This window comes from Rhinatrema bivittatum, chromosome 9 (genome assembly GCF_901001135.1).
Source record: "Rhinatrema bivittatum chromosome 9, aRhiBiv1.1, whole genome shotgun sequence".
Lineage (NCBI taxonomy): Eukaryota > Metazoa > Chordata > Amphibia > Gymnophiona > Rhinatrematidae > Rhinatrema > Rhinatrema bivittatum.
In genome coordinates this window covers 127027306-127045437 of record NC_042623.1, presented here as the reverse complement: position 1 = coordinate 127045437, position 18132 = coordinate 127027306, and the positions used below count along the sequence as shown (strand labels likewise).

At 46.6% G+C, this 18132-nt stretch overlaps 1 protein-coding gene across 4 annotated transcripts in view; it reads left to right on the top strand.

Annotated features, from left to right (window-relative positions):
* NUP205 (nucleoporin 205) overlaps nt 1–18132 on the top strand; it is a 558669-nt gene that overhangs the window by 370825 nt on the left and 169712 nt on the right. For all 4 annotated transcript variants that reach the window (XR_003858760.1, XM_029616971.1, XM_029616970.1 and 1 more), the window contains 3 exons: nt 5836–6106; nt 10834–10932; nt 11112–11260. Coding sequence is in view for 3 of the 4 variants with exons in the window: in XM_029616971.1 (XP_029472831.1) it covers nt 5836–6106; nt 10834–10932; nt 11112–11260 (519 nt within the window). In the remaining variant the exon portion in view is untranslated. The remainder of the gene's footprint in view (nt 1–5835; nt 6107–10833; nt 10933–11111; nt 11261–18132) is intronic.

The window sequence follows — 18132 nt, the reverse complement described above, 5'->3', positions numbered from 1 at the left end:
TGTGGTTGGTAGTGGAAAGAGAGCATGGAGGGGTGGGGGTGAGCAAATGGGGGGAAGGGAAGGATCTGAATTGTTCATGATCAAACACTTTGGACCAGACAAATAAGGACTCAACAAACCTAAATTTTCTATCATATTATGAATTACAATGTAAGGGCAAATTACAGGTATTATCAACACATGAGTAATCATACACGATACCTGGTTATGTTTTCAACAATATTTTTCTTTATTACAAAACAGTTTTATTTAAAAAACATTAACATAACATTTTATCATATAGAACATATCACTCATACCTCACATACATTCATAATGACAATACCATTTATAATACATATTGCACAGTAGACTACTATATAAAATCACACATTTTTTTACTCAGTAGCAGCCTCTTCTAGGTGAATTGTTCCCTTATAGTCTGTTCTTAATATTCCCTTTTAATTTTTATTTTCCTGTCCTTTAGACTACTTATTTACTTATTCTTCAGTATACTCCCTTCTTGTCCTTCAGAATACTCCCGACAAGAGACTCTTGTTTCACCGGATGGTTTCCTCAGAGAATCAACTTATCACATCTATTATTTCTTTCACTTACAGGGAACATCTGACTTCTCATCTCGATTAATCTGTAAATCTTCATCAATCTATTCTCATATGCTACAGCTATTTTTATCCCGGGTTTACCAGTTTCATTCTTTAACCACACATTCTTGGTACCTCTATCTACCACCGGTTTTCTACCTCCATTCTTTGGTCACCAGACCACGATGCTGCCTGCCGCCGCGTTTATTCAAAAAATTGCTGTCATTTAACAACTTTACCACATTTATTTCACCAAAATTTCCTTCAGACAAATCCGCGGCGTTCTTGAATGAAGAGACAGGCGTTGTCTGAAGGAAATTTTGGTGAAATAAATGTAAATGAAACGGCAAAACCGCCTCTATATGGGCATCATGTTAGGAACCAAGAGATTTGGTTCCTAACATCTCAGCAGACCTAGATATTCAGACTGATTTATTTTATTTATTTAGATTTTTATATTCTGCTTTTTGGCTCTTCAAAGCTGATTACATTCAGGTACTGTAGGTATTTACCTATCCACAGTGGGCTTACAATCTAAGGACCTCATTTTCTAAAGTATCACAGGCCTGCAATACTTTAGGTAATGAGGGGCAGGGGGTCGACCCGGGGGGCAGTCCTGCGCTAGCCGGCAGCAATCGCTGCCGGTTTGCACCCAATAGCGCCACCATAGAAGGTGTAGTTATTGGGCGCGAACTCGGGCGCGAAAAGGCCCTTACCTTTTCATCGTCCGCGGCGTCTTCACGGAGTCGGCCCTGGTGACGCCCCGACTCCTCCTCTTCCGGGGCCGACTCCACCCCCATCCTGGTATCGCACGCGATAAGGGACTTTTCGCATGCGAAATGTCCCTTATCGCGTGCGAGCCACTTGGAAAATGACCCCCTAAGTTTTGTAACTGAGGCAGTGGAGGGTAAAGTGATTTGCCCAAGGTCTCAAGGAGCGACATTGGGTCTTGAACTCTGGTCTCCCCAGTTGTAGCCTGCTGCTCTAACCACTAGGCTTCCTGGTTCCTTGTATGCAATCAATACACTTGATGACAGTCAATAAGAGAGCAATGACAGAGAATCCCCTTTTTAACTTCCTCCTATCTTGCTGGATTTATCCAGGTATATTATAAAGGCAAGCGTGATGTAAGGGAAAAATTGTTGCATTTCCAGCCACTGGGCAGCCTACCCTCCACCAGAGGACCCCAGTGAGTCTGGCTCCAAACTACCAGCACGTCCCTGACCTCCGCTTGTCCTACAGCCTCCATGCCACCAGAAGACCATCACAATCTCTCACCCATGGCTGGCCAAGCCCTTCTCTTCTGCCTGCACCACACCCAGACTCCTGCCCTACTTAATCCTGCCTCTCCCATGCCTCAATACTTCGGCATCGAATTCCCTTGGGCTCCTTTCTCTAGCCACCCATGCCATGTGGCCTTTCTAGGCCATTCTCTGTATTTCTTCATGGCCTCTGGGCCTTCTGACTCTTGTTGCCTTGTTCCTTGACCTTGGGCCTTCTGTTTCCTGGTTCCCTCGTCTGTCCTGTGGCCCTGGCCTTCTGTCCTGTCAGGCCTACCCGAGACTCCCAGATCTCTTCTGTTTTCAGGCCGCACTGTTTCCTAGCCTCTGGCCTAGCCCTGAGACTCCTAGGTCTATTCCCTTCTCTCTGCCTTGCCCCTCAGGGCTTTCCTTGCCTACGCTGCCTTCGGGCATTCTGTGTTCCATGTTCTGTGTAGTCCTTGTCCTGGCTTGTCCTAGTCTGTCTTGGCTCTGTATTTATTTATTTATTTGACATTTTTATATACCGAACATTTGTTTATCACTTCATGTTGGTTCACAATATAATGTACCTCATCTAGTTCCACGCTTACCTGCATCCAGCTCCACACTTACCTTCACTCTATTCCTGTTAAACTTCCATGCTTACCTGAATGCAATTCCAGTGTTTGAGCTCCAGTCCAGCCTGCATCTCGTTCCAGAACACTATTCCAGCTTCATTTCATCTCTGAGCTCCAGCACAGTCTACTTATTCCTGTTCCAGTCTCACCGGACCACCCACACTTATATCCAGCCTTGGCCTCCTGTGCCACTCCTGGAGGTGGTGTTCACCACACCCTTGCTACAGCTCAAACCTACAACAAAAATGAACCAGATCTGATCTTGAATTCGGGTGTACTCTGTTTGAAGGGCTTTTGTTCTGCCCATGCACCACAGCACAACCAAGTAAACTGAGAATGCTTGCGTATCTTCTTCTAGCCAAATCTTCAACCTCACCCTGAAAGGACTCTGATTGGTCTTTGGGGGTTCATAAGGCTGGGGCTATCCAGTGTTCCCAGCAACTTGAGGGCTGTGAACCTTGCAGTGGATCCTAGAATGAAGATCCATAACTCTTGAGTATCTGTGAAGTAATCCGAAAGAACTTAAAAACCTCGTTCATGACAGTAGCTTTTAGTGATCAGTGGTTATATGAAGTTAGTATGGAATTTTCTCTTTAATGAAATTCTGAAGTTCGTTAAGAAACTAAGAACTTGGCTTATGACAGTGGTGTTCAGTAACTCAGTAGATAGTGATTGTGTTTTATTATTGTATTTTATGTGATTGCTTGTCTTATTTTGTTGTAAATTGCTTTGGAAGATTTGATCTGAAAAATGATTAATACATTTTAAAATAAAAATAAATAAAATATATGTGAAAGTTAACTGGAATATTCTGACCTGGATCAGGTACTATAAACTTACTGTTAATGAAGGTGAAAAGAACCTGTAACCTGCTATACTATGAAAAAACCCTGAATTGAATGAGAAGATATGTTCCATATTCTGTGGCTAGCTGTGGGAAACATACTCCAGAAAAGGTTTGAAACGTCTAGAAACACTGATTGATTAATGCTAATCATATCATCAGTTGGCCTGGAGAAAGAGTCCTCAACCAATTATCACTGTGCAGGCATGATTTTCACAGCAATATGGCCAAACAACTTTTCACAGAGCTTGGAGATGAACTGTGATCACCCTGAATCAACTCTGGTACAATTTTCGTCAGCAATTTTAAATCTTCCCCAAGGATGAAATATTCTGCTGCAGAAGGTACATTGTCTCCTGCAAAAAGCTAAGCTGGCCTCTTAGAACTACCACATTGTACCTTAAATGCATATTTATCAGATCAAGTGGAAAGGAAAAGCACCCCCTCTTGTACCCTTCTATACAAGCTGCCATTAATTTAAGAATTGACCATGTGTGTTTGAGTCTGCCAAATGACCACCCCATTTTTCAGTAGATCTTCTCAGATCAGTATTAGGCTAGGTGCTATAGTGATCTACTTAAAGACCACCAGAAATTACTGCAAGTAGTTCTTTTATTAAGTCTTTTTCCAGAGCCTTTTTTGGCTTCTGTTCTAATGGAATTGGAGGAAAAGAAAATAGTGTGGCACAGACCACTAGAGTGGAGGAGTCACCTACTGGTTAGAGCAGCATGCTGAGAACCAGGAAAGTGGTTTCAAATCCTGCTGACACTTTGTGACTTTTGGCAGATAAATTCATCCTCTGTTGCCTAAGGTACAAACATAGGGGTTCATTTATCTACATGGTAAACAGCATTTATCATACAGTCAATGCCTTGCATTAGTCCTAGTGCTCTGTATTTAAAATACTGAGTGTTGTTTTGCCCCCAATAATGCAAATATGGTAATGAGCTACTTTGCATGCAATACGTGCAAGGCAGCTCATTATTAGTCAATTTCATGGAAATAAAATGTAGCTTGGAGTTGTAGCTAACTTTTTCTTCAAGAGCATCAGGGCACTAATGCAAATTCTGATGCTCTCATGCTGCTAGTTAACGGGCCTGAATGATCTTCCCCACCCCCCTCACTGGGTTTCTGAGACCCCCTACTACCTCTAAAGACAGGCTCAAGGCACTAAAATTAAATATATATATCTCTCTCTTAGCAAAGGCTCCTCCCATCCCCAACCATGCTCCATTGAAGCAATTAATCCCTTCCCCATCCTCTGCCCCCCCCCCCCCCCCCCAGCCAAACTCCATCAGGCCATACTTTTAGTATCCTTAGTGTCCTAGTAGGGTCCAGAGTGCCCCCTAAACTCTGGACGCTGCCCTGACTGAACTAAAATGGCACCAGCCAGCCAAGTTTCTGCTTAGGCCGTAAGTGGAGTGAGTAGATTAATTCTCGTTTTCATCTGGTGACTCTGGGGCCATTGTCTGAAATAGAATGCTGGGCCAGCAGAGTAAGCTCTACACGGCGGGCTTTGTTTAGGGGGGAGGGAGGTCTTGCTATTGCTGATTCGGGGTCTGTGGTGGGGGAAAATAAGGAAAAGACAATAGGGGTCACGGATCAGCGGTCGGTACGTTACTGTTTGTGTAAGCTGCTGGCCATTCCTGGGAATATGCTGTTGTGAGAGGGTTGTGTTTATGCTTGGTATTCTTTCTTGTACCTCGGAAGCTGGTGTGGAGCTGTTTTGTTTGTTTTGCGGCCTGATCGTTGCTCCTGACTCAATAAAAACTATTTTGACAAAAAAAAAAAGAATGCTGGGCCAGATGGACCATTAGTCTGACCCAGCTTGGCCACTTAGGTAAGATGCTTTTCTGTAATGAGTGATCTCCACAGATAGAAAGGAAATGAGTCATTCATTCCCTCCCGCTTCTACTTTTTGGAGTTGGCTTACCTAAACATATATAAGACTGAGAAGGCTCTTGCAGTGACAACTGCTGTGCAGGAAGATCCATGCATACCCAGAAATGGCTTCTGTGAAGGAGTTAGCTCCATTATGGTGCCATCAGATGACATCACCCACATTTATGACTCATTATCCTACTGTCTACGGGGAACACATTACAGGTACGCAACATAGGGTTTTTTTCACTGTACTTTTCCATTTGTATATGATATCTGTTCAACAGGAGGTTGGACACTGTGAACTTCTGATCTTCTTTCATTCTAACCAGCTGTATAACACAATTTTACTTTAAAAGATTTTTTCCTTTTGCATTTCTTCTCGTGCACATATCTAGCTGCATTGTAGTCCTCCATGGTCCTAAGAGGAGGCTGATATGGGAGCAGGCTGCTGCCTAACAAATTAATATGTGAGTTACAGCACCACTGAAATGGAAACAGATGTCCTATCAGCATCAACCAAGACCCATAATTTTGTTTTTGCAATGAAAATGTCCATGGATAGCACCCAATTTTAAGTACTAACCCAATGGTTACTGGCCTTTTGTTTACCCCCAAAATAACTCTCTTTGTACTTTCCCTATCAGATCCTAGATGACGATGCAGCACAGGAGTTGATGCCAATAGTGGCTGGGGCTGTGTTCACTTTAACTGCCCACCTGAGTCAGTCTGTGCGTACAGATCGGAAGCAGTCACTAACATTGCCCATGCTTGGACAGACCCAATATGTTCTGGTGCCAGAAGGATCTTTCAGAACGTCTCCTAGTACTGAGGCTATTTTTGTGGGGTTTTCTTCCATCGGAGACTCATCCCTTCACATCATTCTGCAAAAACTGCTGGACTTCATTCTGAAAACAGGTACAGTGTACCTCATTTTAAAGCAGCATCACTATCTAGTTTACTCACAATGTCAATATTTCTATTTCTTAGCTCTTAGTCTTGTTCCTATGTTTTCATTCTTTTGTGTTGGAATAAGTGTTCTACAATTTTTTTATGCTTTTTTTTGGTCTCTATTATATACATTGTATATTCTTCAACCAGACCAGACCAGTGGGTTATGCTTGACTACCAGCAGATGAAGACAGAGATCAACATGTTCACTGATGTCACTCCTTATTTATTTATTTAGTTTTTCTATACCATGGAATATCACATCGGTTTACAGAGTAACTCATATGATATGACAACTGTCTCTTATTATTTTTACATCATAACAGAATAAGATAACATAAAATTTTAACAGTTTGGAACTATCGTATGATATACAAAGAAACAAAGTGACTTAATTTAACCATTTGGAACTCTAGTTTGGAACATAAGGGAGTATGAGATGCTGAAATAGCGGTGCCTTATTCTTCTTGAGGGGGTAAATAATAAATAACTGGCAGTTAAGACACTTGAATAAGGGCTCGGTGGCTGAAGTGGGAGAGTGGTGGGGAGGGGCTGTTGGGGGCTTGGAGGGGGTGCTGGGGGGCTGAGGAAAGGAGTGAGTTTAACCATGGTTGTAGGGTGGGGGGAGATGAAGTTAACTTGTTGGCTGGAAGGCTTTCTGGAATAGCCATGTTTTTAGGATGATCTTGAATTTCTGGGTTGAGGGTTCCGTTCTGATTCGGGTCGGGAGTTTATTCCACAGTGACTGGCCTGTAGTTGAGATGGCGCGTTCTCTTGTTGTGGTAAGGTGGGCCAGTTTGGGGGAAGGAATGGTTAGTAGTCCGGTGTTTTTGGATCGGAGGTTTCTTTGCGAGTTGTGTGGTTGGAGGGTGCCCTTTAGCCAGTCTACCTTTTCATTGTTGATGGTCTTATGCATGAGGATTAGAGTTTTGTATTGTATTCTGTGGGTTATGGGGAGCCAGTGGAGGTCTTTAAGAATGGGAGTGATGTGGGTGGAGCATTTGCTGTTTGTGATAGATCTGGCAGCTGCATTTTGCAGTAGTTGCAACTCCCTCCTCCTCGGGCTCCCAGCGTCCACCCTCAAACCTCTGCAATAGTCTAGCTTGGAGAATTGGAGGGCCTGGAGCACTGACCAGTAGTCATGGTTGAATAGGAGGGTTTTGAGTTTTTTTGAAGACCTGTAGCTTGAAGTAGCCCTCTTTTATTATTGCGTTGATGTGGTTTTTTAGGTTTAGTTCGGAGTCTAAGGTGACGCCTAGGTCTTTTACGATTGATGCGAGTTGAGTGTTAGGTTGTGTGATCAAGGGGTTTTGAATGCTTTTTGTGGGGGGTTTGTTTGATATGTATAGTATTTCGGTTTTCTTGTGGTTGAGAGTGAGTGATATCTGAGTTAGAAGTTTTTGTATTTGGTATGAGTGAGACTCCCATTGTAGTAATGTGTTCTGTATGTTCTCTTTCAAAAGGAGTAGGATCTGGACGTCGTCTGCATAGACGTAGTAGGAGAGGCCCAGGTCTGAGAGGAGCTTGCAGAGGGTATATTTCTCTGTGCTGACACCAGTCTGCCAGTATTATCCCTAGTATTCTCTGTCTTCAGTATATGATGGTTGGTACATAATGTATTGTGGATTCAGGCCTGGTTGGCTGAATTAGGATTGAGGACTCCGGAGGTGACAATCTAGTCTCCCTCCCTCAGTTGAGCCAGATCTGGACGCAGCTGTCCTTTTGGACGGAGGTGGAGGGGCGGCTCCAGAGATGACAGCCTTCTGCTACCTCTCTCTGAGCAGTACAGTGTCAGGGGCTGAGAGGGACTTCCAGGATGGAAGAGCATTTTACTTAACCCTTCTCTCCACTGGTTCTCTCCACCTCCTCCCATTCTTATTTCCTTGTCTCCTACTTGTCCTGCTTCCTCTCTCTCTTTCTTTCTCTCTCTCTCTGCATGAGGTTAAAGCTGCACCTTTAAAGTCTTTATCCTTCAGGGTCAGTGGTCAAAAAAAAAAAAATGAACAGAGAGCTCTGCAGAGGAGAGTGTTTTCCTACATTCCCTGTACAGCAGGGGCACAGCCACAGCAGGCATTAGTGAATTGTTAGGAACCAAACTAGAAGGTTTGCAGCTGGTTTACTTTTGTTGAAATTTTTCCCCAAGACACATGTTGTGAGCCATGAGGAGCTCAAAATAGAACCTGGCAGTCAGTGCAGGAGAAAATCTGTGCTGACTTTGTGCAGGCTGGGAGCAGTCAGACTGCTGGGACTGTTCCATGACCCAAGAGTTTTCGGCAGTGTGGAACGCCGGGTCAGCAAAGGAGACTCTTATACAGCCGTATTAATAATCCAGTAAATATCCGGTAGTTCAAGATCATACTCGTTACCTCAAGAATGTAGCTAATAGCTCAACACCCACCCACAACCCTCCCCTCTTAAATTCCCCTTGTAATCTCAACATCATATTTCCTAAGCAAGGAGATCCACTCATTTTTAAAAACATCTGGATCACTCTGTCCAGTGGCAACTTTAATGGTGTATGCTTTTCCTGTTTTGTCAAAATTAGAGCCAGAAAGAGAAAAGGTAAACAGAACAATATGATGGTCAGATCAAGAAATTAGCTGAATCTTAAGGTTGGTAATTAGAAATTAACCAGCTATCATATCAGGAACCAAAATCTGATATAGCAATTGGCCATTTCTGTCTGTCCCTGAAAAAAAACCAAAGGTTTCAAATGGAGTGAGACCAAAAGAACAAGGAATTCTTTATAAATAGCTCATGGTCTAGTCAAAATGTATATTAAAGCCTCCAATAGTTACAATTTTATCAGTTACCAAAGACAGAGGTAAGAAATTCAAAGAAAAATGTCAAATCTTGTTTTAAAATTCGTGGGGGGACAGTAAAACAAAGCTATAAGCCATCCATTAACCCTCACATCGAGACTCTCACATCCATTACCAATTAGTGTAGAATAGGGCTGCAAACAAGATGGGACTTAAGTTGGTTTTTTTTGGTTTTTTTTTTTAACACCCACCCACAACCCCTCCCCTTTTTCCTATTCTTTCCTCATGAGGTAAAGAATATCCCTTAGGGCAAGTCAAATTTAGTAAAGGTAAATCAGATTTTGAAAGAGAAGTTTCAATCAAAAACAGCATATCAAGCATCCATTGTAGTAGCCTAGCAATGGTAAAAGCATAGCAGCAGAAGTGCTGGTCCAGGATCACAGAAAGAGGCTACCGCAATCCAGGAGGCCAACTACAAATAAAGATACAGGGCAGGGGGTGTAGAAGGAAAAGAGTTGGGGGTGATCTGGAGCTCGTGAGAGATGCTGAAAAAAAATTAAAACGGGGGGGGACACTCCGGAACCCAATAATTTTATCTTAAACATGAAATGAGCCGTTTTGGGAAAGGAGTGGCAAGTTCAGCCCCATAGGGCCTTTGTAACTCAGGTGGAAGGGAGGCAGGGTATATGCCGCGATGTGAGGGTTTTTTGTTTTGTTTTTTTAACTGGAACATAACTGGTTATATTCTTTTGAATATAGCAGACTAAGTCTAAAGTTATGCGGCCACATGAGGCTGGATAACTTTAGACATGCTTCCGAGCAGGTCTAAAGTTATCTGGATAATTTAGCCGGATATACCAGATATTCGGCTAAGTTAGCCAGATAATGGGACCTCCTCACTGGAATGCCCTTAAAACTCCCCTTTTATATATGGCTAAACTATAGCTGGATAATAACACATCCAGCTGTAATTTAGCTGGATAAGAGGCTCAATATGGCTATATAACCCAAGTTATCAGTCTAGATAACTTGTGAATTTTCCATCTAAATGGCTTTTAAATATCTACCGCTTTGCATTACATGTCACAAGCAATACCTATCACATTAAGAACATTCAACAAGCAGCTTGGTTGTTGCGGGTTTTTTTGTTTCAGTAGTAGCTTCTTTTTCTTCCAGTCACCATGTTCTCTACACTATGCAAACCCTACGCTACATATCAGAGTACCTTGAATAGGGTGTTCACAGAAGTTGAAAAAACATTGAAAATGTTTGATATACTGGAATCAAATGGTAGTGCTGTTTGTATGAGTATAGTTAGTTCACTCTTGAAATAATATATGCAAGGGTAAAAAGATCTCCAGAAATTTGGGTGCCAGAAAAAAAATGTTGTGAGCCAGGGAAACGTTTTTACCTTATCGTATGTCTGTCTGTTATTTATTTTGTTGTTTTGTTCATTTTGTACCCTTTATTTTCTTACTTTCCTCTCTTCTGCCTCCAGCTTCTCTCTCCCCTCCATCTCTCATCATCTTCACCATGCTTGCCTATAATCTCATCCTCCTACTTCTCATGCTTTTTCTCCAGCCTCTTCTCTACCTCCCTTTACCTGTTTCTTTTCTTTGCAACCCTTTAGCACTGGGTTACAGTGGCAAAATAGTTTTGGTATTACCTTTTCAGGAGCCTTCACAGGCTTTATTGGTAGGGGGGCTTCTCTTCGCAACCAGAGCTGCTTTAACCCACCTAGATGCCTGGGATTTCTCCTCTCCCCCCCCCCCCCCCACACACCCCCTTTATATTATTTATTACACTTGTTCTCAAAAGATACTATAGCTTTAACATTTGTCCGTTAAGTGAATCCAGAGAAGATGGTTGGGTTTAAATCTTTAGTACTTATGCTCTAGATTCTGATTTGTTTTCTCTCTAACGGTTGAATAGGTGGTGGGTTCCAGCGAGTCAGAGCACACCTGTATGGAGCACTTCTCTATTATCTTCAGATTGCCCAGAGACCAGATGAGCCAGACACCCTGGAAGCAGGTACAGTATTCACCTTCTTTAGACATAGAGCATTGAATCAGGTATTCTGGTTTCTGAGAGATGCCTTTGAATGAAAACTGATTAAGGATCCCAGCTTTCTGATAGTTAAGACATGAATTGAAAATGCCTTACATGTCCTTTCTTTTGTTGATGCTTTAACACTATTATTTCCTCTTTAGTCAAGAAGACAATGTGGGAGCAGTTGACAGCTCCTGAGGACCCATTCAGTAAACTGCAGCGAGAAAATTTAGATATCATCGAGAGCTATGGCACTGCCCTTATGGAAGTAGTTTGTCGAGATGCCTGTGATGGTCATGAAATAGGAAGGGTAGGTGATGAATGTAATGAAAGACACAATTACTGGGTTTATAGGGAAACATCATTTTCCTAGCGTGTAGCAGATGGACTCAGGACCAATGGGTATAGTGTGCTCCTGATAGCAATTGGAGACTGAGTCAGATTTCAATCTGACGTCAGCACTACATATACCCGTGCACGAGGCTTTGCGCTCCAGTTTTTTCCATCTCCATAGCAGTTCGGGACTTCACACACGCTTGCACAGCGTTAGAAAATCAAACTCCAAATTTAAAGAAGAAACAAAGAAAAACTTACCTCCAAAACGAGCCCCGTTCTCCTGCGGTAATACCTAAGGTCCCTCCCCCAGTCGAGATTTCCTCAGGTGATTTCCGAGATCGCTCAGAAGTAAGCCTCGGTCCCGGCGTGGACTTAGCACCTGGGAAAGGGAGCAGCTGAGAGGCAGTCTCGGTCCGTTAGCCGACCCGGCTTGGACTTAGCCCCCCCCTGAAAAGGGAGTGGCTGAGAGGCAGCAGGTGCAGAACTGAGCGCAGCAGTGAAGGTAATTCCCTCCCCCCCCCGCAACCGAAGACCGCCCTGCTGAGATCCGGGAAGTGCCGAGACAAGGTAAGGAAGAAAACTTTCTCTAAGTCTCCGGTCTCCGAGGCTCGGACAGCCGCACAGATCGTCCCTTCGGCATCTGTACATTCGGGTTGAGCAGCCCCGTCCAGGCTAGACCCCGATCCGGCAAGAGGGTCCTCCCACGTGGAGACCCCCTGGGGGGACCGCCATCTTACCGCGTGGTCGCTGGCGCCTTCCCCCCCCCAGGTCGCTGCATCATCCGCACAACTGAGCTGTGCGCACAGCAGCCAGCCGGGCGCACAAAGTACTTGTGCACATGCGCGTGCACATGCGCGCGCATCTATGCCGTGCGCACAGCGGCGCGCGCATCGGGGCCAGGCGCACAACGGCACGCTCAGGGGTGCCAAGCGCACAACTAGGCCCGCACGCACAGCCACGCGCGCATCTTCCATTCCTACGCGCACCCGGAACGCATAACCAGGCCTCCCGGCACACGCACCTGTACAGGATACACACGCAAATCATGGCACCGCCATCCAAGACAGCTTAAAGGTCCAGTCCTCTGCCCGGCATGCCACCTGAGAGCGGCGCAGCCCGAGGTGACCTCCGCCCTGTGCCCGCTATGCGAAGAAGCTCGGGGGGAGCCGAGACAAGGTCCCCCTCAGCCTGTAGAGGACTCCGAATCCACCAGCGAGACTACCCCGGACCTCTCTTTTCCCGACTCGGCCCCTCCACAGTCGGGGGCCCTCGGGGAGTGCTGTCGGACCCAATGAGGTCCCAGGCAACTTGACCTGGGCGGGATTCTTCGCTGAGCTGCAATCCTACATCTACACACAGACAAGGCCACCAGCGGCACAACCACAACCCCCGCCAGTGGTCCAGAACGTCCCAGGCCCCTCCCGGCCTCCACCAGATGAGCCTCCCCTAGACCAGTGGTCACCAACCTTTTTTGCACCAGGGACCGGCTTCAAGCAAGACCATTTTTCCATGGCCCGGCAGGGCGGGGTAGGGGCGGGGCTTTGGTCATATGGGGGCGGGGTTATGGAGGGGGTTGGATTTTAGTGCTCATTTATTTAATTATTGAGTCACATTCACATTTATAATGTGAATGTGACTCAACTCATCATAGGTTCTCACATGCATGGCACACTGACCCATGATCGTCATGGGGCTAGATGTAAAAGTACAGTTTGTATCCACAGGAACCCCCCTGACCCACAATAATGGATGTAAAGCAGAATTATGACATTCCCCATACAACTCACCCTACAAAAAAGATGTTCTGGTGACATCTCAGTAACAGCAACTCAAACTCCTTCTACTTTCAGGCTCAAAAGCCCTACTTATGAAAAGACAGCAGTTTACCACCAATGCATGTCCTCTGAGAAAACACAACAAATAAGACCGATACAAACGCTTACATGCTAGCAAAATATCTCATCTCGGTAACAGACACAGAACCGACCTAACATACTCCCAGGATCTATAAACTAATCCGCACACAGTTACACCTGTATTATGGAATACACTCAAACAGAGGAGCAACCCTATCTATGAAAAGGCAACACTACAAATATTAAATCAGGTCCTAAAAACCAATACACCTCTTATTAGGAAAACAGAACTAGCAAGCAGCTATAGATCCCCACACAGAAATAATTGTAAAACTATACTAATAAGCAGAATAAATGTTTCAAAACAGCTATGAACAGAATAACATCCAACAATTAAAAACTCACAAAAACTATTAAACATTCTCCAAACACCAATAAAATATTTCAAAAAAGCAGACATCACACAATTAAAATGGCATTCAAGAAAAATAAACTTAAAAAGCCACCTTTACTTACCCCCTCCAGCAGCTCTCCTACTCCCCTTCCCTGCAGGCCGTGGCACTCACCAGAAGCAGCAGTAGAAGCTAAGCTCTATACTTATGGTCCTCTTCCTTAGTGCCCATGTCTCTCACACACACACACACCATACCAGTCATGCCCCCATGACCAGTTTCTGTCTCTCACACACCAATCTCCCAAACAGTCTTTGGCGCACACACACACCAGTCACCTTCCTGAACAGTTTCTCTCATGCCATACACACACACACAGGCTTCCCACTCCCGTGTTCTACTTACATATATGGGCTTCTCACTCTCATAATCACTTTCTCTGTGTCTCTCACACACACACACACACACACACACACACTCACTCACTCACTCACCCACCAGTCTCTCACTCCCATGCTTGTTCTCTCCACATGCACAGGCTTATCATTCCCATAATCACTTTCTTTCTCTCTCTCACACACACACACACACACACACTCACCAGTCTCTCTCTCCCATGTTCTCTTTCAGATATACAGGCTTCTCCCTCCCATGCTGTGTCTCACACAAACCCAGGTTTCTCACTCCCATGCTCACTCTCTTCACATGCACAGGCTTCTCATTCCCATAATCACTTTATTTCTCTCTCACACACACATACACACCAGTCACCTGATCTCGCTCATGCATACACACACACAAACAGGCTTCCCACTCTCATGTTCTCTTTCAGATATACAGGCTTCTCCCTCCCATGCTGTGTCTCACACACACCCAGGTTTCTCACACTCATGCTCACTCTCTTCACATGCACAGGCTTCTCATTCCCATAATCACTTTCTCTCTGTTACACACACACCAGTCTCTCTCATTTCCATGCTCACTCTCCACGTGCACAGGCTTCTCATTCCCTGAATCACATTCTCTCACATTCACACACACCAGTCTTTTTCTCTCACACACACCGTCACCTTACCAAGCAGTCTCTCTCTCTCATGCATGCACACTCACCCAGGTTTCTCACTCCCATGCTTTCTTTCACCCCCACAACACCAGGCTTCTTACGCTCATGCTTTCCCACATACCCAGACTTCTCACTTCCATGCTTTTTCTCTCTCTCACACACACACATCAGTCACCTCCCTGACTAATGTCTCACACTCTCACATACACATCAGTCATCTCCTTGAGTAGTCACTTTCATTGTCTCTCACATACACACACACATCAGCTCTCTGACCAGTCAATCACACACACAGGCTGGCTGGCTGCTTCTCTCTCTTTCTCTCACTCACTTCCTCTTCTCCCCCCCGAGCACAAATGGGAGCTGCAGCAGCTCCCGCAGGCCAAGAAAGAAGAATCCCATCGGCCGCGGGAGGCTCATGCTGCTGTCTCCTTTCCCGATTACCGGCTGCTTCTATTGCTTGGGGACCGACGCTGCAGCCGCCGCCGCTGCTACTTTATCACGCGGCACGGCTCTTTCTCCTTCCCGCGCACCGCTCCGTGTATCACTTCCTGTTCCGGGTCACGGGAGGGGGGCAGGCGCGGGAAGAAGAAAAGGCCAGCCGCAGGTGCCACAGCTTCTTCTAGCACCGCTGCCGTTCCCACTGGGCTTGAACGTGCTGACAGCCCGGCGGCAACAGCAGCGGGAGAGACCGGGAGCGCGCGACACACCTGCCGGTGCTTGGCAGCGCCGCGGACCGGCAAAAAACTCCCACGGCCCGGTCCCGGTCCGCGGACCGGTGGTTGGGGACCCCTGCCCTAGACAAATACCTCTCCTTAAGGAATACAGATGATTCGAAGGAGGAATCAGAACCCCTGGAAGAGGGGGAACTCCCTCCATTAACGGAACCATATTGTACCATGATGTGCTTCTTCCCAAAAGACGAATGATCAGATCTCATAGCCACGAGTCTGAAGGCATTGGTCATCCCGGACACATGCAATACAGCAAGAGTCCAAGGCGAGCCCCTTCCTGGCCGGTGTCTGCCAGACCTCACGCCATTTACCTACGCTACAGGCTGTACAACAACTGATCGACCTGGAATGGAACGCTCCAGAGGCCATCTTTAAGGAAGGTCAAGCTCTCTACCCCTTGGACCTTGCAACGAAGGAACTCCTGAGGTTTCCCAAGGTCGACACCCTGGTCTGCGCCACCACAAAGCGCACTACCATACCAGTCGAGGGAGGAGCTTCACTTGAGGATGCCAATGACAGACGGCAGGAATCCATCCTCAAGCAGTCTTACGATGTATCACCTATGACCTTACAGATCGCTGCCTGCTGCACCATGGTATCACATGCCTGCCTGGCTATGGCCAGGGACGCAACTACTCCAATCGAGGCATTAGACCCAGCAATATCATTCCTCACGGATGTGACCTCAGACCTGGTACGCACCTCAGCCAGGAACCTCTCGTCCATAGTGGCAGCCAGAAGACAGCTCTGGCTCCGAAGCTTGTCCGCCGACGCGACCTCTAAGACAAGGCTCACGAGAATACCCTTTAGAGGATCACTCCTATTCGGAAGCGACCTGGACAGATTAGCCAACAAATGGGGCAAGTCCCCAGTACCCCGTCTACCGGAGGACAGGAACAAGAGGAACCAACGCCCTTCTCCCCGGGCACCCAAGGGCAGAAGATCCCAGTGTTATAGACCATACAAAAACCCTTACCAAGCCCCCCACCCCGCCAGCAAGGGGCAGTCCTTTCGGAACAGACACAACAAAAGAGGAGCCGACGCGGGACGTGGCCCCAGCCGCAACACGCAATGAGAATCAGCAGACCCATCTACAGGAAGAGATCATAGGAGGCAGGCTTATCCTATTCTACCAAAGATGGGTCGAAATAACATCTGACAATTAGGTCCTATCCATCATCCGAGAGGGATACTATTTGGACTTCCACAGCATCCCCCCGGACAAGTTTGTGATTTCTCCATGCCATGACCCCCTCCAAGAGGAAGGGAGTGGAAACCACACTATCAAACCTACTTGCCCTAAAGGCAATGACACCAGTGCCCACGCACCAACAAAATTCTGGGCACTATTCCATCTACTTCATCGTGCCCAAGAAAGTGGGAACGTTCCAGCCCATACTGGACCTCAAGACCGTCAATAGCTATCTGAAGGTACCCCGATTCCGCATGGAAACCCTGCATTCGGTCACAAAAGCGGTACAACCGGGAGAATTCCTGACCTCCCTGGATCTGTCAGAAGCCTATCTCCACATACCGATCGATCGCTGCCATCAGCGTTTCCTACGCTTCGCGATATTGGGCCATCACTACCAGTTCCAGGCCCTACCGTTCGGGCTAGCTACGGCTCCCCAAACATTCACCAAGATCATGGTGGTAGTAGCGGCGACACTGAGGAAAGAAGGGATCCTCGTGCACCCATACCTGGACGATTGCTGATCAGAGCAAAATCGCCAGAGGAAAGCCATCAAGCAACCACCAGAGTCATGGAACTACTGCAGAATCTCGGGTGGGTCGTCAACACACCCAAGAGCCACCTGCAGCTCTCCCAATCCCTAGAGTTACCTGGGAGACTGGTTCGACACCAATGGAACAAAGTCCCCTTCCCCCTACTAGGAGAAGGAGATTGATGGAACAACTACGAGCATTGTTGAACTCCACTCTCCCCACAGCATGGGACTATCTCCAGGTCCTCGGACTCATGGCATCAACCATAGAAGTCGTCCCATGGGCAAGGGCTCACATGCGGCCCCTACAACATTCCCTACTGTCACGGTGGAACCCGATGTCTCAGAACTACTCCGCCCCCCTCCGGCTACCGGCAAAGGTTCGGAACCTACTACAATGGTAGCTACAAGAAGACCATCTGAGCGAGGGAACAAGCCTATCCCCACCGGAATGGACCTTGCTCACCACGGATGCAAGCCTGAGGGGATGGGGAGCCCACTGCCAGGAGCTAATGGCTCAAGGGCAATGGGACAAAGAAGAGACAGCATGGTACATAAACCAACTGGAAGCCTGAGCAGTCAGACTAGCCTGCCACCGGTTCAGCCACAGACTCCGGGGCAAATCAGTCAGTCATGTCTGACAACGCCACGACAGTGGCCTACATCAACTGCCAGGGGGGGACCCAGAAGCCAACAGGTGTCCCTGGAAATAGACCCCTAATGATGTGGGCAGAATCAAACCTACAGGGGATATCAACCGCCCACATCGCGGGAAAAGACAACATCACTGCAGACTACCTCAGCAGAGAGAGTCTGGATCCAGGGCAACGGACACTGTCTACAGCAGCCTTCCAGAGGATAGTAAACCACTGGGGAACCCCAGCCATGGATCTTCTGGCAACCGGGTCCAACACCCGGGTTCTCAAGTTCTTCAGCCGAAGACGGGAACCGCTGTCCCAGGAAATCGACGCCCTCATCCAGACCTGGCCACAGGAGGACCTACTGTACGCCTTCCCTCAATGGCCACTACTGGTAGAATCATCCGCAAGATAGAACACCACAGAAGGCTGGTACTTC